Here is a 16085-nt window from a genome sequence, read left to right as displayed (position 1 = left end):
CCTAACCCCGCGGTGTGGTTCACAACATCACATGACCAGACAACGCGGGGTATCCGACCCTCGCAATTGAACTTTGCATCCTTTTCCACTGCCAAATATCGTACTGACGTGCACGTACAGTATACGCACATCTCAGCAACATCAAAATCACCAATATTGCATTCTACTAAAATCCATCTCAAGGTTATCGTTATCTCAGAACACGAGTTGACCACTGCACACTCGTCTTGCTACCCACACGGCTGCTCGCACGAAGCGCATGACTCACCCGTCAACAGAGTACTCCTGTCCGGTCATGTAGCTTGCATGCTCAGAAAGCAGCAGCAGCGTCTGCGGTGCCATCTCATGCGGCTGCGCGAACCGGCCAAGCGGCACCCCGCCTGCCTGATGGTCCCTGACAGATTTCTCCATGCCGGACGTCTGGTCGGTGTTGACTACAAAACCGACCGTCAGTCGATGCCAAAAGCAGCAGAGCGAGAAAACTTACCGTATCCTGGACAGACGGCGTTCACGCGGATGTTGTATTGAGCCCACTCAGCCGCGAGGCCCTTCACGAGACGGGACACAGCTGCTTTGGAAGAGTTGTAGAATACCTGCGGTACAGCGTAGCCGTAAGCACGCCGACTGAGCGCATCAGGATGAGCTCACCTGTGGCAACGGCTTCCCCTGCGCTACTTGGTTGATAATCTGCGAGCTCATGCTCGACACGATGTCCGTCGACCTCCCGCGGGTTTAGCTGTCGACCCAGAGCCGTGCGGCGTTGAAAACGCCGAGAACGTTCACCGTGTACACCTTGTCAAAGTCTTCCCGCGTCATCTCGAGCGCAGGCTTCACGACCGAGACCCCGGCATTCTAGCATCGCCAACACGTTCATGGCCGCATGTATGCGTGACGGGGTAGAAAAATACCGCAACGAGCCCGGTGACGGGACCCATCTCCTCGTTGATCCGCTTGGACGTCTTCTGCACCAGCACCGCGTCGGAGACGTCGCATTGGTACGCCTGTATGCGCCCCGCTTCAGCGCCCCGTGCCTCCGTGATGACGGCCATCCACTCACCTTGACCTCAACTCCATTCTCCTTAGAGATCTGCTTCGCCACGTCCGCCGCGTCCTTCGATGCTCTGTAGGTGGTCGCGACGCGTGCCCCGGCACCTGCACACGCCTCCGTGATGGCGCGCCGATCCCGCGATTGCCTCCCGTTACTATGATGCTCCTGCCTACCCCGCCCGTGAGCCACCGCTCCATCGCGCGCCCCGCTGAGGCGACGTACCAGAGAAGTCAAAGGCAAGGCCACGCTTTGGGACGGGCGGCATGTTGTTTGAGTCTGAGTTCTGCGTCTGCTTGTGGGAGGAAGGGGAGAGGGCGTTGAGCACGGACTGCATCGCGGCCGCGAGACGTTATGCTGGGAGGGTGAGTTCGGGTTCCGTCAGTGACAGGCGGTCAGTATATATGTGGGCCTGCTTGACATTCATTTGTCGCATTCGCCTCACTGCAGTAAGCCATAACGCGCTCAGCCACACGCCGACGCGTGACGTCAGTGTCTGCGACGGTGTATGGCTGGGAAGTCAGAACAGTACTTGTATTCAGGCGCGGGCGCGCCAGCCAGGGCCATGTCAGAACAGAAGCGCAATAGCGGCGTGCATTGAGACGTTGTCGGTGATCAAGCTTTCAAGACAAAGAAGTCTTGGATAAAACGAGATGAGCGGGGCGGATGTCCACAGGCGGTTCACTTTCCATATCCGGGAGCTCGTTCACGCCGCTACCAGACGCCGAATGTAAACTGTTGTCCTTGTTTGTCCCGTCTAACATCACTTCGACAGATCACTCCTGAGTACCCGGTCCAAATGCATGAACGTGGGTAAAAACAATGTAGATGCATGGCTTAGGCTGCAGCTCGGAATAGCTACGCGAAGCCTGCCGCCGCGGTTTGAACAGGCTAACTTGAAATTGCGGCGTTGCTGAACCGTAAGACGTGACAAGCACATGAACAGCACATCGATAAGTAGATGTGGTCCGCTCGGGAGCCACGGAAATGGCTCAACGGAGGACACAGAGTAATAGGTGCGAACACGCAGTGACATCGGTATCAAAAGCTTGTTCCAAACGAACAAGCTGATCTTCATTAGACCTTTGTGTCATAACTCTACATGAAATGTGTGGTACGTTAACTCTAGGTGGTTTAGATACGAAATGCGAGGAACTGCGACATAAAATGATAGTCCATTGGATATTATTTGATGATCGATGGCAGGAAGAGATTGTCTACTGTCTACGAACGAGCTTCTTGACCCATCCGAACATGCTCCCTGACCGGAAGCGGAAGAGCCACGAGAAGACGAAGATCAAGCAATCTGTCGCAGCCCCGTCAGCATTCGGGCTCGCCACCAACACCACAAGTTATCACACTCACATTGAAACAATGTAAGCACAGAAAATGCCGAAGTCGCGCCAGTGGTTCGAGTAGAAGATGTTGAAGCTCTCGCCGAGGAACGCGTCCGTCGTCGAATACGCACAATACTGGCACTTGCTCGTCGCGTCCCCGTTCGTGAGGTATCCGCCCACAGAGCTGATGAAGGTGCCCATGTACTGCCCGCACGTCTGGCCCGAGGGCGGCTCGATCGTGACGAGCTCCGTCGACGCGCAAGTGATGGTGCTGTGTCCGATAGCCTGTCCGAGCATGCCCTCGATGAGGTACGTGAACGGCGAGAGGCGGTACATCCACTGCCACCAGCCGAGCTCCCGGAACGGCTGCAAGACACCGTTGCTGCAGACCACATCAGAACGTGACCAACACATGGACGGCAGAAATACTCACAACGACAGCACGAACGAGAACAAGAAGCTGAACACCAGCGCCGCAATCTCCGCGTTCGGGCACATCGCAGCCACGGCTTGACCAATGGTGGTGTAGTAGAGCGGGAAGACGACGCCGAGCATGAGGTACGTGAATCCGCCGCGGTCACTCGGGAAGCCAACGGTCCAGAACCAGCATAGGAAGTAAATCGTCGAGCCCAAGATGTTCCACGGCAACTCGACGAGGATCTGGGAGGTGAGGAATGCAGTCCAACTATACATGCTGCTGTGGCGCTCGCGAATTTCGTAGATCTGGCGTGAGTCTAGGAACGGCACCTGGAGCTGGTTCGAGAGCGGTACGGAGATGATGGTCGACATGAAGATGGCGAACAGCTTGTTCTGCGTGCCCTGGATACTGTCCTTCGCCTTGAAGAAAGTAAAGCCGATAAGCAGGCCAGCAGCGATGTTGACACCAAGCTTCGCCACCATGTAGGATGGGTCACGCCAGCGGTACTGAAGGTCACGGGAGAGCAGGGTCCACAGCTGGTAGCCCCATCTTGTCGGGAACGCGCCGGTCATCGAGGCCTGGACAGGCGGACGTTCGCGGCCCTCGGCGTTGATGTGCTCGAGATCCTTGTTAACATTCTGCGCTTCCTGCGACTTCTTCCAGGCGTCGTGCCATTCAATGTCCGTTGTCGCCGTAGCACCCGCGCCAATGACGTCCAAGATGTACTCAGCCCTGTCCAACAGCGGTGAGCGGATAGTCTAAATGCAACGCGAACGACGGTGCTTACGGGTTCTCATCCTCTTTACAGACCCTACCGCCGTTGCTCTCAAAGTAGTTGATCAGCGTCGAGGACTTCTGACCGAGGTCACCAAAGTACACCGTCTGACCACCCTTGCGCAGGAGGAGCAGGCGGTCGAAAACCTCAAACAACTCCGCAGACGGCTGGTGAATGCTAAATGAAGAGCCATCAAAAACAACTCCATGCCAGTTGCATTGCCACGTACGTGCAAACGATCGACTGGCCGGCATCCGCCAAGCTCCTGAGGAAACAGACGATAGCCCAGGCACTCTGCGAGTCGAGACCGGAGGTAGGCTCGTCCAGGAAAATCAGAGACGGCTTCGCGACGAGTTCGACACCAATCGTCGTGCGCTTGCGTTGCTCGACACCCAAAGAGCCCACGACGGCATCCGCGAAGTTCTCGAGGCCGCACATCTTCAGGCAGTTGTCGACCCAGGCCTCTTTCTCCTCAATCGGGACAGAGGCGGGCTGACGGAGCTTGGCAGAGAAAAGGAGCGCTTCCCGGACGGTGGCAGTCGGTAGATGAGTGTCCATCTGCTGCACGTAGCCACTGTCAATGAGCAGTGAGCCTGTTGTTCCAGGGCGATTCAACATGGGGACTTACGTCTGAGAGCGGAAGTCAATAGGGAGGGATTGGCCGTTCATCAGGCGATCGCCAGTGACGACACCGCCCGCTGTCCGATCAGAGAGCACGTTCAGGAGCGTCGTCTTACCCGCACCAGACTCGCCCATGAGCGCAGTCAGCTTGCCGGGGGCAACATAGCCGGAGACGTTGTCCAGGAGCTTCCGTTTCCCGCCTTGAACCGGCACGATGTATGTCAGGTTCTCGAACGAGAACGTGTTCCTGCCCGCGGGCACCTCCTCGAGAGCCTTCTGAGCCTCCTCCGACACGCCCTCCGCATCGCGCCGCGTCGACGCGCCGTCACTGCTCACACCCGACTTCTCTTCGTCCGCCGTGCCCTTGGGCTGTGCGATGGTTGCCTTGGAGCCACGCTTGAACAGCGTGACGGACGAATCTCCCGCGAGACCGAGGTTGAACTCCGTGAGGACCAGGAGGATCGAGATGAAGCCTATGCCGAATGCGCAGATGATACCGAAGTTGCGCCAGAGGTGGCTGTATGCGTAGCCAAACGACAACGTGACGTAGCTCATGCCCTCGACGGTCGCCTGACCCGGGACGGAGCCGACTGTCGTGCAAACCTGGTTCGCGAGCGAAACGTCCTCGTACCTGGGCCTGAAGGAACGATCTGGGCGCACGACGCCTGAAGGCCGTGGAACTCGTTCACCACCAGCCCCTCGAAACCATACTTGAGCGGCTATAGAGATGCAAGATGGTCAGAATCACATAGGATGCTTTGTGGTTGAAGTGGACTCACGTTAATATAGGTAATCCAGCGGAGAGCTCCAATCATGGACGGCTGCGGGATAGTGTAGCCGGTGTAGAGGGTCAAGAGAAGGACCGAGACACCAGCAATCGCTTGCGCGGGCGCAGGGCTCTTGAACATCGCAGCGAGCATGCGGAACCAGCCCTTCATCGTGATCGTCATGCTGAAGATGTACAGCAGGAAGATGCTGCAGCAAACGCATGAGACAATGACAAGAAAATCGAAGGCACGATACTCACAAGAACTTCCCCGCATTCTCCTGGAGGCCGACAAGGAAATAAAGGATTATACCGAAGAGAATGAGCGTGAAAGCGGTGATTGGGATGTCAACGAGTGTCAGCGCGAGCCCCTCGACGAACGGGTGATACATCGCCGCTCGGGAGTGCCGCTGTACAATGGGGCGCTGGATGAAGAGCGCCGGGATTTCCGCCATGGTCGAGAGAGCCGCAAACAGGAGGGCGCTATACAGAAACAACTTGAGAATACAGGAAAGACATGTCATAAACGTAACTCACAAGAAGAGGACACCGCCTTTGGAGAAGAACGTCCCAGTGGTATTGTCCAGCCGCAAGAAGATCGTGCCGACAATGATAGCCTGGAAGACGAAACTCAAGGCCTGGATGACCTGCGTAGCGATCGCACCCTGGATGATTTGGACCCGGCGAAGCATGAGGGCCCGCGCCTGCATGGCGATTGAGATGATGAAGGGACTCTTCTTCGACGTGGTCTTCGCGTGTTCCGCGCGGTGGCTGAGACGGTACATCTGCTTCTTCTCAGACATCCCGCTCTCCTCCTCACGATAACGGCGCATGTCATCGCGGTTAAGCCGGCCGAGCTCACTGTTCTTGAAATACGCCGCGAACTCGTCCGCATTGCGTGGTGGCGGAGGCCCTGAATAGTTGGCGCGGGGGATACGGCCATTCGGGTCCGTGACTGCGACGAGGAAGTCTGCCGTGGTCTGCCGGTTCGCGGGCTCGTACCCCATGTCGATGAAGTACTGGCGCGCGCTGGAGGCCGGCCCGAAGTACGCCATCTTGCCTTCGTAAATGACGCAGACCTTGTCGAACAGCTGGTAGAGCTGCTCGCCCGCCTGGTAAATCGAGACAATCGTAGAGACACGGGCAACATCCGTTGCGAGGCGCAGCGCACGGACGAATTCGAGCGCGGTTGAAGCATCGAGTCCACGGGTGGAGCTGTAATAAAGAATGGTTAGATTTGGAGCGAGTGTATGCGGTAATGCACGTACTTGTCCCACGATGTGAGGAGACTGCGCGCAGCAAGGACCTCGCTGATGGAGACACGTTTCTTCTCGCCACCACTGACACCCCTAACACTCGCGTCGCCGACAAGGGTGTCCCTGACATGCCGCAGACCGAAGATAGTTGTCAACACGTCGATCATAGTGTTACGGTGTTGTTCACGCGTCTCGTGCACACGCGCGCGGGGGGTGCGCGTCTTTGCAGCGAAGTCGAGCGTCTGGCGGACGGTGAGCGTCGCGAAGTGGACATCGTCTTCGGGGCAGTACTGGACGTCGCCGCGGTATTGCTTCTCGATCTCCTGCGGCGTGAAGTCGTCGTACCACACGTCGCCAAGAACCTGGTGGTAGTCTTGCCGCTGGTTGGCGAGCGTCTTGAGCATCGTGCTACAGCCTGCACCGGGGCGCCCAAGCACCACTGCCTCAATGTCGCGGCATCAGCGGTCCAAACGGATGCCACGAATGACGGGGGACTCACGTAGCATCTCCCCTGGCTTCACGCATCCTTCGAAACCGCTCAGGATATCCTTCACAGGGGGGTGTCGGATTTTCTTGATAGTCTCGAATATCTGGAACGGATTCAAAGTGGAACCGAGGGTTGGCTGGTAGCTGACGGATGCGCCCAGGCCGACAACTCGGAGATTGTCGAAAACGACACCGAGCTCTCGGCGCTTAATGTCAGACTCATCCTTCCTGTGCAGAGGTCAGCCTGACCGAGCGTGGAAGAGACGAAATAATGCTACGCACCGTCTGACCATCTGCTGGAGCGACTTCTCAAAGTCGAATGGCCCGTCTCCTGGCGCGAGGGTGTGGTCCGAGGACCGATCTGACGAGTGGTGAGACGCATGTGTCGGCAGGAGGCCGGCTGACGGTGCACCTCGCTTCTCGCTGCGCTGAGCAGTCGACATACGCGACATGGTGCGCTTGAGCTCGTCTACACCTTCGCGGTCGAAGTGGCCGACAGAGACATGTCTGCGGCCCTCCTCCTCCTGCGCGTCGTGAGGGGCCCGGAGTTCATGGGAATTTTCGCGGTGGGCAACAAGATTATGGATGGCGGCGTTTCCGTAGGCGGCTGCGGTGGAGGTGCCGAGAGGGACCTCGGGCAGGTGGTCGCCGCTGTTGGCGTCGTGGAGCTGGGCGGGATCCATGGCGGGCCCGAAAGAGACTACGGGGTAGAGTACGGTAGAGCGGGGGCGAAGCACCGCCCAGGCCGGGACGAAACATTATATATGGGCCTGGCGGATAGCGCAAATGCGGAGACAGGACGCGCGGAAGACGGCATCAGCCAGGCGCGGCTGGCGTCAGCGCTGTTGGCGCTGGCCTGTGATTCGATTAGATCGCATCGCCCCAACTTTGTTTCCCTTCCACCGTCGTCAGCCAATCAGAGGCGGCGCCCGTCCCCGACAAATCCGGGACGAGTCACCGGGGGGAGGTCTCCGCTCTCGCAATTCTGCTGACACGCGTGTCCCGGGAGTGTCCCGGACTTCCTGTGCATGTCCTGGCTCCTGACGCCGGCGCCTGTCCTGACCAACGCACCAGGATTCATGATGCAACGCCTCGGCGCCGCGCACCCAGTGCGTCGCGACGACCTCGCTTACGCCAGCCTCATAATTAACGGTAGCCAGTCGCCTCTTGATCTGCTGACGGGACCTACAGCTACACACAACCCCCGCAGCTGGCCCCATGACCATCGTTCCCGCATCGACCAGATCTTCTGAGCTCAACACATCCGTATCCCGCCGAAGGAGCAGCTACGACTATCTATCCGGGTGGTCCTAGATTTGGTTGCTAACTCGCTCTTGACTCAAACCCGATTCCCGGAGAAACGGCGATTACTGTACCATGAGGCACTTACTTATGTGGATCTATGCATGAATAATCCTCCGCGTTCCTCATCTCGACCCCACCATTCCATGGCATTCAATTGTGGAGGAGAGTGATTGTGACTGTACAGGCTACAAGATGGCCGGATGTCCGAGATATGCAACCAGCAATGAATACTGCCCCTGTCAACGGGCGCTTCCCCACTCGCCTCCTCTCGCGGAACGATCTCGCGCGTTCTGCGCGATCATCCTGACAAAACGATTCCAGTTTGACCATCGCCATGGCCACAGAGACCCTGATGACCTGAACCCAAAGGCCACGATCCCGCGCCCGACATCGGCCCGTCCAGAAGACGCGATTCAACGCAAACCTGTCAACCGGCGATAAGTACGCCACGGATACACCAGAGTTGCGGTCCTTTGCGGCCCCATATCCGGGCTCTGGACGTGCGGTATCCGCATCGACGAAGCGTGGTCGAAGCGAAGACACCAGCCGTCGTAGTTGGCATCTCCGATCAGTGGCACAACGGACCGGTTCTATGAGCCCGCGATACAGTTCCCCGGCATGTGGTCACTTCGAGCCAGTACGCAGCCGTGAAGTGGCAAAGTCCTTCTGCTGTTCGCCCGAGAGAGGGACGGGAAGGACAGAGCGGCAGTGGAGGCGCTGAAGGTCGTAGTCAGCTCGGAGATTAAGTTGTCAGGTATGATAGAGGCTGCCAGGCATTTGTCACTGTTGCGCTAGCGTATATGATGGTGGCTCATTGCGTACGTACCTGGTGCATGTGTCGTCTCGTCTCGGTGGACTTGAACGTGCCCCGCCTGCCCTTCGTAGGCCTCCGCCTCCACCGTGGTTCGTCGCTGTTCGGTGTTCCGCTCTGAATCATGATGCGTATCTGTGTCGCCGCGCTGCAGGCCATCGATGCTATGCTGCTATGACACCTCCGGCGTCTCCGTTGCCGGTCCCTATCTCCAGATGGCTCGCAATGGCTCTGGCTTGCGTGCTGCAGCCTCCCACCAGGGGACGCGTAGCCCATTCATTGTCTCGGCATGATACACGTCCGTGAACTTGAGGCGCTTCCGAGTCGATACGCGTGATTCTTGTTGTTGATGCCGCAGCACTTATCTGGAGACCAACGTAAGCCATGCTGCGACAAGAATGGACGGTAGTAGACGGTAGCTCGGAGGAACGGGCGCCCACATACCGAGAGCAGTGGGCCAAGCACGTCGGGTGCATACCTACTGCTCTACCGTCGTTAGGCGCTGGGCGTCAGCATAAACCAGTATGAGCTAATTTTATCACCACGCACGGAAGAATCTGTCCGACCACGGCGCCCGTTTCGCATCAGTACTAAGCAGGGCCGCAGCCTGAGCGGGAACGTGTCTGCGCACGGTAGAAATGAGAGCACTCCCCGTCACAGCGCGATGTGGGCAGTCGGTCCTGCTGGTTTGGCCGGAGGGAGAGCTGGCAGGTCGATGTGCAGACTACGGCTCGTCGACGCCGACGCCATGCCTGACCCGGGCGGGGACAAGACGGGGGGCTTGCGAGAAACAGCGAGAAACCCGCCCGCGGCGCCTATCGCTCGCGAACTGCGCATCCACCGAACCCGAACATCACGGAGAGGCGATGGCATGTGATTTCATAAATCTAGATCCCACTCACCCACTCGAACAGACTTGCACTGCTTGGCTCGCCGCTTCGATCATTTCGGTCTTCGAATGCAAACATACGCGTGTGTCTCGGCTCGTCGGTCAACAGCAATATTACTCTCCGAATGTACACAGTATCGGAGCACCTGAAGCGCACCTTGCGTGATACGTACGCTGCACAGATGTCGGTGCTAGTGATCCTCGGCGCAGGCATCGGATCGCCTTGCCCATCTTGGTACTGTACCCCGGCCGAGCTCGAGGTGCACCATGTACGCCTTCAGCGCGCCCTAATTAGTAGGAGTTGTGCTTAGACTGAAGACATACTTCGATGCGGAAGCTGAAGACGGGCTGCTGCAGGATACGGCGTAGTCGTCGGACTCAACGTTCAACTTGAAGACAGGCAGATACGGTAGATATTGCACGATAACCTCGATTCCCTCAACACAGCCGAACAATCTTCCTTCCTTCAAAGCACCTCCGTACGAGTCTCCCCATGGCCACACATCAGTGCGAAAAACCCGCCCTAGCTCGCCACGCACTACCTGCAGCCACCACAAGTACACATACCCTCCAACCCATCCTCCGAGGTGTCTCCCTCACCGACTTTCCCAACACGCTGGGCATGCGCTCCGTAGCGCAGGCCCCTACCAGTTCCCGTTGCGGAACCGCCCCCCACCGGATGAGGGCGCGTCGCGTACGCCTGCACGCCCGCTCACGCGCAAGCCGGATATGTGTGATGCTCCGCGCGAGCGTAGGCGCGACACCACCGCGCGGGGCGGCGGGATGGTGAGCGGGGACTTTGGGTTGATGGTTTGCGGTTGGTGGAGGGCCGGCGGGCTTCGAGGGTAAGGCTGCGTGGAGAAGCGGGAACGGGCGGAGACAGGCACGGGGATGGGGCCTCGTGTGTGGGCTGCGAGAGCAAGGCCATGGTAGCGATGTACGCCGGTCAGGCCTGCTGCGAGGTGTTGCGAGTTTGCGGAGAGGGGCCGGAGGTCGAGATGAGATCGTGCTGGTGGTTTCCAGAGGTAGGAGCTCCTGACCAACTGGCGCTTGCCCAAGCGACGCCGTCGTAGAACCCTAGATTGTTGGGTCCAGGATCGCAGACGCGGGGAGTCCGTTAAGGCCATCGGTAGGGCCACGGGAAGACACCGGTGGTACTGAAGAGATAGTTTCGGAAGCTTCAGGGCATCGAGGAGGTGCAGTGGTCGGGATCCGGTGGTGCCCAGCCGCGGATTACGGGTTCAAACCATCATGCTTGTCCTTTTCTATTCGAGGCATCTTCAGAGGCGACGATGAAGGCGATACAGATGTCGCAGAGTGCGGCAGGCCATTCGAAAAGCGCCTTCCAGAGGTGTCCGGAGAGGATGAACCGAGAGACATGGCGTTGGTTCGCAGGTGGGCAGGGTAGCGGCGGCAGTACCAGGATTTAGGTCTGTATCGTCGTCAGGAATGTCGATAATGTCGGAAAGGCTCAGGCTGGAGACTACACTCGAATCGGAGGGCGATCCTGGATGCTCGATGCGATATCAGCACAGAAAGCATTTTCGACATGAAGTTCATCGCAGAAAAGAATGCGCAGAGAGGTGCGGGTAGCAAGTGTATGACAGTTGCAAGTGAAAGCAGTAAGAGACCAGAGTTCAGCCTGTCGATGCCATATTATGTATCTATCCGGACCTTCTTGGGGCTGACACGCCGGCCGTGCACTTCTGGCTTCGTGACTTGATACAAGTCAGCCAACAACGCGCCGGATGTGTTTGAAGGAAGCTCCACGGCACCTCACGGAGTGCTTGTACAGAGGTTGTACAGCAGTTGATCCTTCGTTGCTACTTCGCAGGGGAGTCCATCACCTTTCAGGCTGTATCACGACCTGCGTATATGAGAGAAGCTTTGAAGTTCCAACTTCCATATCGAGTCGCAAGTACGTATAGTTGGGCACGTGATCACAAGACAGCGGCAAATATCGTCTCGGCGCTGACTCTCGTGCCCGTTTCCTCCTCTCACCTTATTTCTCTCAACACAATCGAGCCCCTTTTGTACCATCAATGCGCCGCAGAAACGGTACTGCACCTGCCATTGATTTCTTTTCGATCTGTGCCCAGCCCTCTCGCCTTAGACGCGTCACTTCGAAAGGGAGACGGGTACCCAGGCCCAGTTTAAGTACACGCAGCGCGGACGAGAGACGTTCTGGAAACACGAGAGAAGTGATTCAAAAAAGAGTAGAAGGAAGAAACGGAGACGGAGAGGAGAGGAAGAAAGAAGTGTTGCCCCCGCTCGACGCTCTCACCCGCTCGTCCGCTCGTCAGTATCGTATCTCGCCTCAACTTACGTGGTCGCAAGTTCGCGCTTTCAAATCGACGACGCGTCGGCTTCGCGCTCTTAGAGAAATGGGTGAAAGCTTTGCCCCCAAGACCAGTAAGTCGTAAGCTATCGTCTGTCGGCCTTATCGCTCTGTCACAGAGCCTTCCCGGAGCCTTCTCCCTACGCCGTCTTTTCGCTATCTGAGCCATTCGTCCACTGTCGACCATCCGACCTTCTTGCACAAGGAGACTGCGTGGTGTGTGTGTTGGTTGTTCTCGCAGCCGCGCACGCATTTCTCTCCGAAAACTGCCAAACCGACAACGAGAGGGTTGGCGCTGGGTACTCCTGCTGCTCAAGTTCGTGGTCTGTTCAATATCCGCTACGACGCCATCTACTCCTGTTCTCGCTGATAAGACACCTGCACGGTACAGCCTCCGTCGACCAGCCGCATCCTACGGCCCGTCGCCCGGGGACTATCAGAAGAAGGTCGTATATACAGGCTACCGTATGCACTCATACCCCAGCAGTGGCAAACAGTACAGTGCGTTATACACGCATGCGTGGCTGCAGACGACTGACGAGACCTCAACTAGCTCGACAACAGACTCCTGAGAGACATTCAATACATGATCTGCGATCGGCAACGCAAATCGCACGCCGTGTCACGAGTGAGCTTGATATCGTCGCGGAGCATTAGATGCGAACGACCATGCGCTCCGCGCATCTCGCAGCCTTCTCGACAGGCTAGGTCTGCCATAGCCAGAAGTTGTGACCATTCTCGTGATCGTCGGCACCGTTCACCTCCGCCACAATGCCTTCTCTCACGGCCCGTGGCCCTCCAACTTTGCACCCGCTGCATAGCAGCTGATTGTCCCACAGGCGGAGCCCTTTACCGTTCTGACGGCGAGTGGGGGTATAAAGCAGACAATGGCTTTTGATGGCGGTTACTCGAACGTCTGGGGTACAGTAGCAGCCTTCGTGGACACTGCCAGAATGCGCTTCCTGGATATCGCTCGGCGGCCTCTCCTGGCATGGCTTGCTCCGCTCTCCCTGCTGAGCTCAAGGGTCTCCGACACGTACGCTGCCGCTTCGTACAACTCGACTTGTGAGTTGTTGTATCTAAAGATCGGCGTCAAGGTACTGATTAGCTTTCGCATGAAGTGCTCGATCCATCATACACTCGTCTCCCGACCGGAGCCGTGAAGCCTCTTGGATGGGCGCTGGACATGGCCCATGTACAGGCGAACGGTCTGGCCTCTCAACAGCCAATTTGGTTCAGCTAGTAAGTGCCAATTGTTGCTCGATCTTCGCCCACTCATGTATCTGCCCCTCACAGCGTCAGAGATTCTGTTTGGTTCGGGGGAGCGCTGGAATACAGCGAAATGCAGGAGGCCGCGCCTTACTGGTAGTAAGTGACACATTCATCGTGGACCGGTTCGAAATGCTTATCGCGCCCCGCCCAGTAACGGATGGGTCGCACTCGCTTACCAGCTTCAGAACGAGACGCTCCTCAACTACACGTCGACGTTCCTCGACTACGTGCTTGACTCGCAGGAGCCGTCCGGCAACTTTGGCCCTCCGCCGTTCGACACGTCGCTCCCTGTGCTGCTCTGGCCGAGATACATGATCATGCTGGGGCTCATTGTGCGTCGAACGGACTCTGTATGTACAACACTAACTGTCTTCGCGAATTCCCAGCAACACGCCGAAGCAGACCCGAGCCAGGCAACCGCCATCAACGATCTCATGCACAACTTCGTCTCCTATGCGCGGAACGCTTCGCGACTGGCGATCTCGGGACGGAAGACCTCGGCGAGCAATACGGCTACCAGGAAGTCAGATGGGAGGAGGTGCGTCCTTTTAACGCAGGCGGAAGCCGCTGACGATGCCAAACGTCCTCAGCTCGTGCTCGTGCTGCAATGGCTATACGACAACGACCCGCGCGGAGAAGAAGCGCAGCTGATTTCGCTCATGACGGCCGCGCGCGAGCAGGGTTTCTCGTGGAAGGACGACTTCTACGTCGATAACGGTACGTTCCGCGGGAAGCGGTGTCCGCGGCGGACTCTGGCATGCACAAGTGAGTCCATTTAGAGCTGCTGAACGGCTGAGATAAGGCTCACGCGTGAACGCTAGCCACGGCGTCAACGTTGGAGAATGTGAGGTCTCGCCGAGCGTGGCGGTGAAGCAGACGCACTGATGACCTCGTAGCACTCAAGTCGGAAGCGTTGGCTTGGCGTGTGACCGGCGAGCAGAGCGACGTCGACAGCACGTACGACCGCATTGGCATGCTGTGGGAATACCACGGTCGTCCACAGGGCATCTTCAGCACGGACGAACATCTGGCAGGCCTCGATCCGTCCAGAGGGTAAGTTGAGGCATACCTCCGAAGTCCGGTTTGTATTGAACCCGAGTCGTCCACAGTTCGGAGTACTGTACAAGCGTGGAGACGATGTTCTCCCTGGAAATGATCTATGCGACCCTCGGCAATCCCGAGTGGGCGGACCTTACCGAGAAGATCGCATATAATCCCTGCCTGCTCAGGTTTGCCTTCCGCCCGTGTTCCCGTCTTTCGCACCTAATGATGAGAAATATTCCCCTCGTTACAGAGTACTCCGGACTGGTGGGGACACCAGTATCTTCAACAGACGAACCAGATCTGGGTGAGGAATCACACTGATGGAAGGGCGTGGGCTACGGACGGGCCCTACAGCAATGTGATGGGATGGAGCCGAACTACCCTTGCTGTATGCATACGTTCTTTCATGCATGCCAGTCAGCAGAGACTGATGTCATGACTAGGCACCGTCAACCATCCGCAAGGGTGGCCAAAGTTCTGGGCGAACAGCTTCCTGCTCGCTGATAACGGGACCTCGCTCGTGCACGCGCTTCTCGGGCCCGCGACCGTCTCCACAGCTCTTGCGAATGGCACAAGTACCAGCGGTATGTACCATGACCATCTGTGATTACTGCTGGTCGCTCAAGCGATGCGTCCCAGTTACGGTCGACACGCTGTATCCATTTGGCCCGGCGCTCTCCTACAATTACCTCAACGGCACCCTTCACGTTCTACATCCGCATCCCTGGCTGGGCGCAGAGCGGCAGCAGCATCAGCGTCAACGGCTCGCCTGCCTCCCCGCTGTCCCCAGACCCCAGCACCGCTCTGCAGAGCGTGTCCGTCGACACGGGCGAAACGACAGTAGCGCTGTACCTTGACATGCAGACCCAGATCGAGGAGGGTCCGAACGGGAGCATCGCCATACATCGCGGACCGCTTTTCTACGCCGTTGACCTGGCATACAATGACACCGAGACGGAAGCGCTGAGGTGAGCGTACTCGACCGCTGCGACGTTTCTGTAGTGACAAGGCGGCTGGTCATGTAGGTCCACTGGCCCACTGGAGTTCATCGAGACCCTACCCAATGTTCCTGAGTCCGACCTAACACAGGTACGATGCCACGCAGTGTGCCCTCAACCGGCTGACCCACGCCTTCGCAGTACGATAACAACACGCACGATCACACCTGGCTCCCCACCGCTCCGTGGAACATCGCTATCGACCCCTCGACCCTCGCGTTCCACGAGGAAAGCGTCGACTCGCTTCCCTACTACGTCTGGGACACCGGCGCGCAGCCGCAGTCCATGACCGCGCTCGCATGCGAGATCGACTGGCCGGTGGTGTCGGGCGACGCGGACTGGCCGCCGCAGAGCCCGAATACGTGTACGGGAGAGCCGTTCAACGTCACGCTGCGGCCGTTTGGTGGGACGAGGCTCAGGATTGGGCAGTTGCCGACGATGTCGGTCGGTTCATGACCAGAGTCTGGGTGAGATATATACAGTCCAATGGGTACATCGTGATGTCCATGCCAGCAGCGGCCAGCCGTTGTTCCTTCGGGCACATGGCTGTCAGACTTGTGCGTATGATTCGACGTGGTCTCAGTACATGCTACCTTTCCACAGCAAATATTGCGCCTCTTTCCTCCGAACCTCGAGCAAGTGCCGCAACTTGCTACGTCCTCAGTGGCACAATGCCGTGGTAATGGCATTCGACACGAACTCTAGCGTTCTACCTAGCGTATCT

General features: G+C 57.8%; 4 protein-coding genes across 4 annotated transcripts; 1 reads left to right on the top strand and 3 right to left on the bottom strand.

The window, feature by feature from the left end:
* Nucleotides 1-133: 133 nt before the first annotated feature.
* On the bottom strand, nt 134-1552 carry B0H18DRAFT_979772 (uncharacterized protein). The gene is made up of 8 exons (XM_048044417.1): nt 1271-1552; nt 1204-1217; nt 1058-1162; nt 909-1001; nt 745-852; nt 649-687; nt 488-593; nt 134-434 (listed from the first exon to the last, which is right to left on the bottom strand). Exons 1-8 carry the CDS (start codon nt 1380-1382, stop codon nt 265-267), a joined length of 747 nt encoding a protein of 248 aa, XP_047898230.1. The 5' UTR covers nt 1383-1552; the 3' UTR covers nt 134-264.
* Nucleotides 1553-2094: 542 nt separating this feature from the next.
* B0H18DRAFT_979765 (pleiotropic drug resistance ABC transporter) lies at nt 2095-7489 on the bottom strand. The gene is made up of 13 exons (XM_048044416.1): nt 6987-7489; nt 6718-6932; nt 6231-6657; nt 5500-6177; nt 5224-5445; nt 4976-5171; nt 4857-4915; nt 4204-4827; nt 3805-4149; nt 3588-3752; nt 2816-3532; nt 2411-2764; nt 2095-2377 (listed from the first exon to the last, which is right to left on the bottom strand). Exons 1-13 carry the CDS (start codon nt 7385-7387, stop codon nt 2263-2265), a joined length of 4518 nt encoding a protein of 1505 aa, XP_047898229.1. The 5' UTR covers nt 7388-7489; the 3' UTR covers nt 2095-2262.
* Nucleotides 7490-9921: 2432 nt separating this feature from the next.
* On the bottom strand, nt 9922-11600 carry B0H18DRAFT_979747 (uncharacterized protein; the record flags this gene model as incomplete). Its single annotated transcript, XM_048044415.1, is given in 6 exon segments — nt 9922-9984; nt 10277-10448; nt 10472-10887; nt 11080-11223; nt 11243-11427; nt 11485-11600. Coding segments are annotated over 4 exon segments (759 nt in total), but the record flags the coding sequence as incomplete, so codon positions are not given.
* A 1334-nt stretch (nt 11601-12934) lies between these two features.
* Nucleotides 12935-15817, top strand: B0H18DRAFT_1114905 (uncharacterized protein; the record flags this gene model as incomplete). Its single annotated transcript, XM_048033182.1, has 13 exons — nt 12935-13112; nt 13169-13289; nt 13344-13415; nt 13471-13651; nt 13706-14084; nt 14141-14163; nt 14224-14372; nt 14429-14548; nt 14616-14751; nt 14807-14947; nt 15003-15331; nt 15389-15452; nt 15503-15817. The coding sequence occupies 13 exons, from the start codon at nt 12935-12937 to the stop codon at nt 15815-15817; spliced, it is 2208 nt and encodes a 735-aa protein (XP_047898227.1).
* Between the last annotated feature and the right edge of the window lie 268 nt (nt 15818-16085).

This window comes from Fomitopsis serialis (genome assembly GCF_022376445.1).
Source record: "Fomitopsis serialis strain Sig1Antser10 chromosome Unknown B0H18scaffold_6, whole genome shotgun sequence".
NCBI lineage: Eukaryota > Fungi > Basidiomycota > Agaricomycetes > Polyporales > Fomitopsidaceae > Fomitopsis > Fomitopsis serialis.
This window is presented reverse-complemented; position numbering and strand designations above follow the sequence as displayed.

Bases quoted from the DNA above. Each gene is read 5' to 3' on its own strand.
- B0H18DRAFT_979765 (XM_048044416.1), bottom strand. From the start codon at position 7,387: ATGGATCCCGCCCAGCTCCACGACGCCAACAGCGGCGACCACCTGCCC. The intron at 6,658-6,717 runs GTGAGTCCCCCG...ACATTGAGGCAG, and splicing joins GAAGCCAGGGGAGATGCTAC to TGGTGCTTGGGCGCCCCGGT. The intron at 2,378-2,410 runs GTGAGTGTGATA...GTTGGTGGCGAG, and splicing joins TGTGCTTACATTGTTTCAAT to CCCGAATGCTGACGGGGCTG.
- B0H18DRAFT_979772 (XM_048044417.1), bottom strand. From the start codon at position 1,382: ATGCAGTCCGTGCTCAACGCCCTCTCCCCTTCCTCCCACAAGCAGACG. The intron at 594-648 runs GTGAGCTCATCC...GCTGTACCGCAG, and splicing joins AGGGGAAGCCGTTGCCACAG to GTATTCTACAACTCTTCCAA. The intron at 435-487 runs GTAAGTTTTCTC...TCGGTTTTGTAG, and splicing joins CGCCGTCTGTCCAGGATACG to TCAACACCGACCAGACGTCC.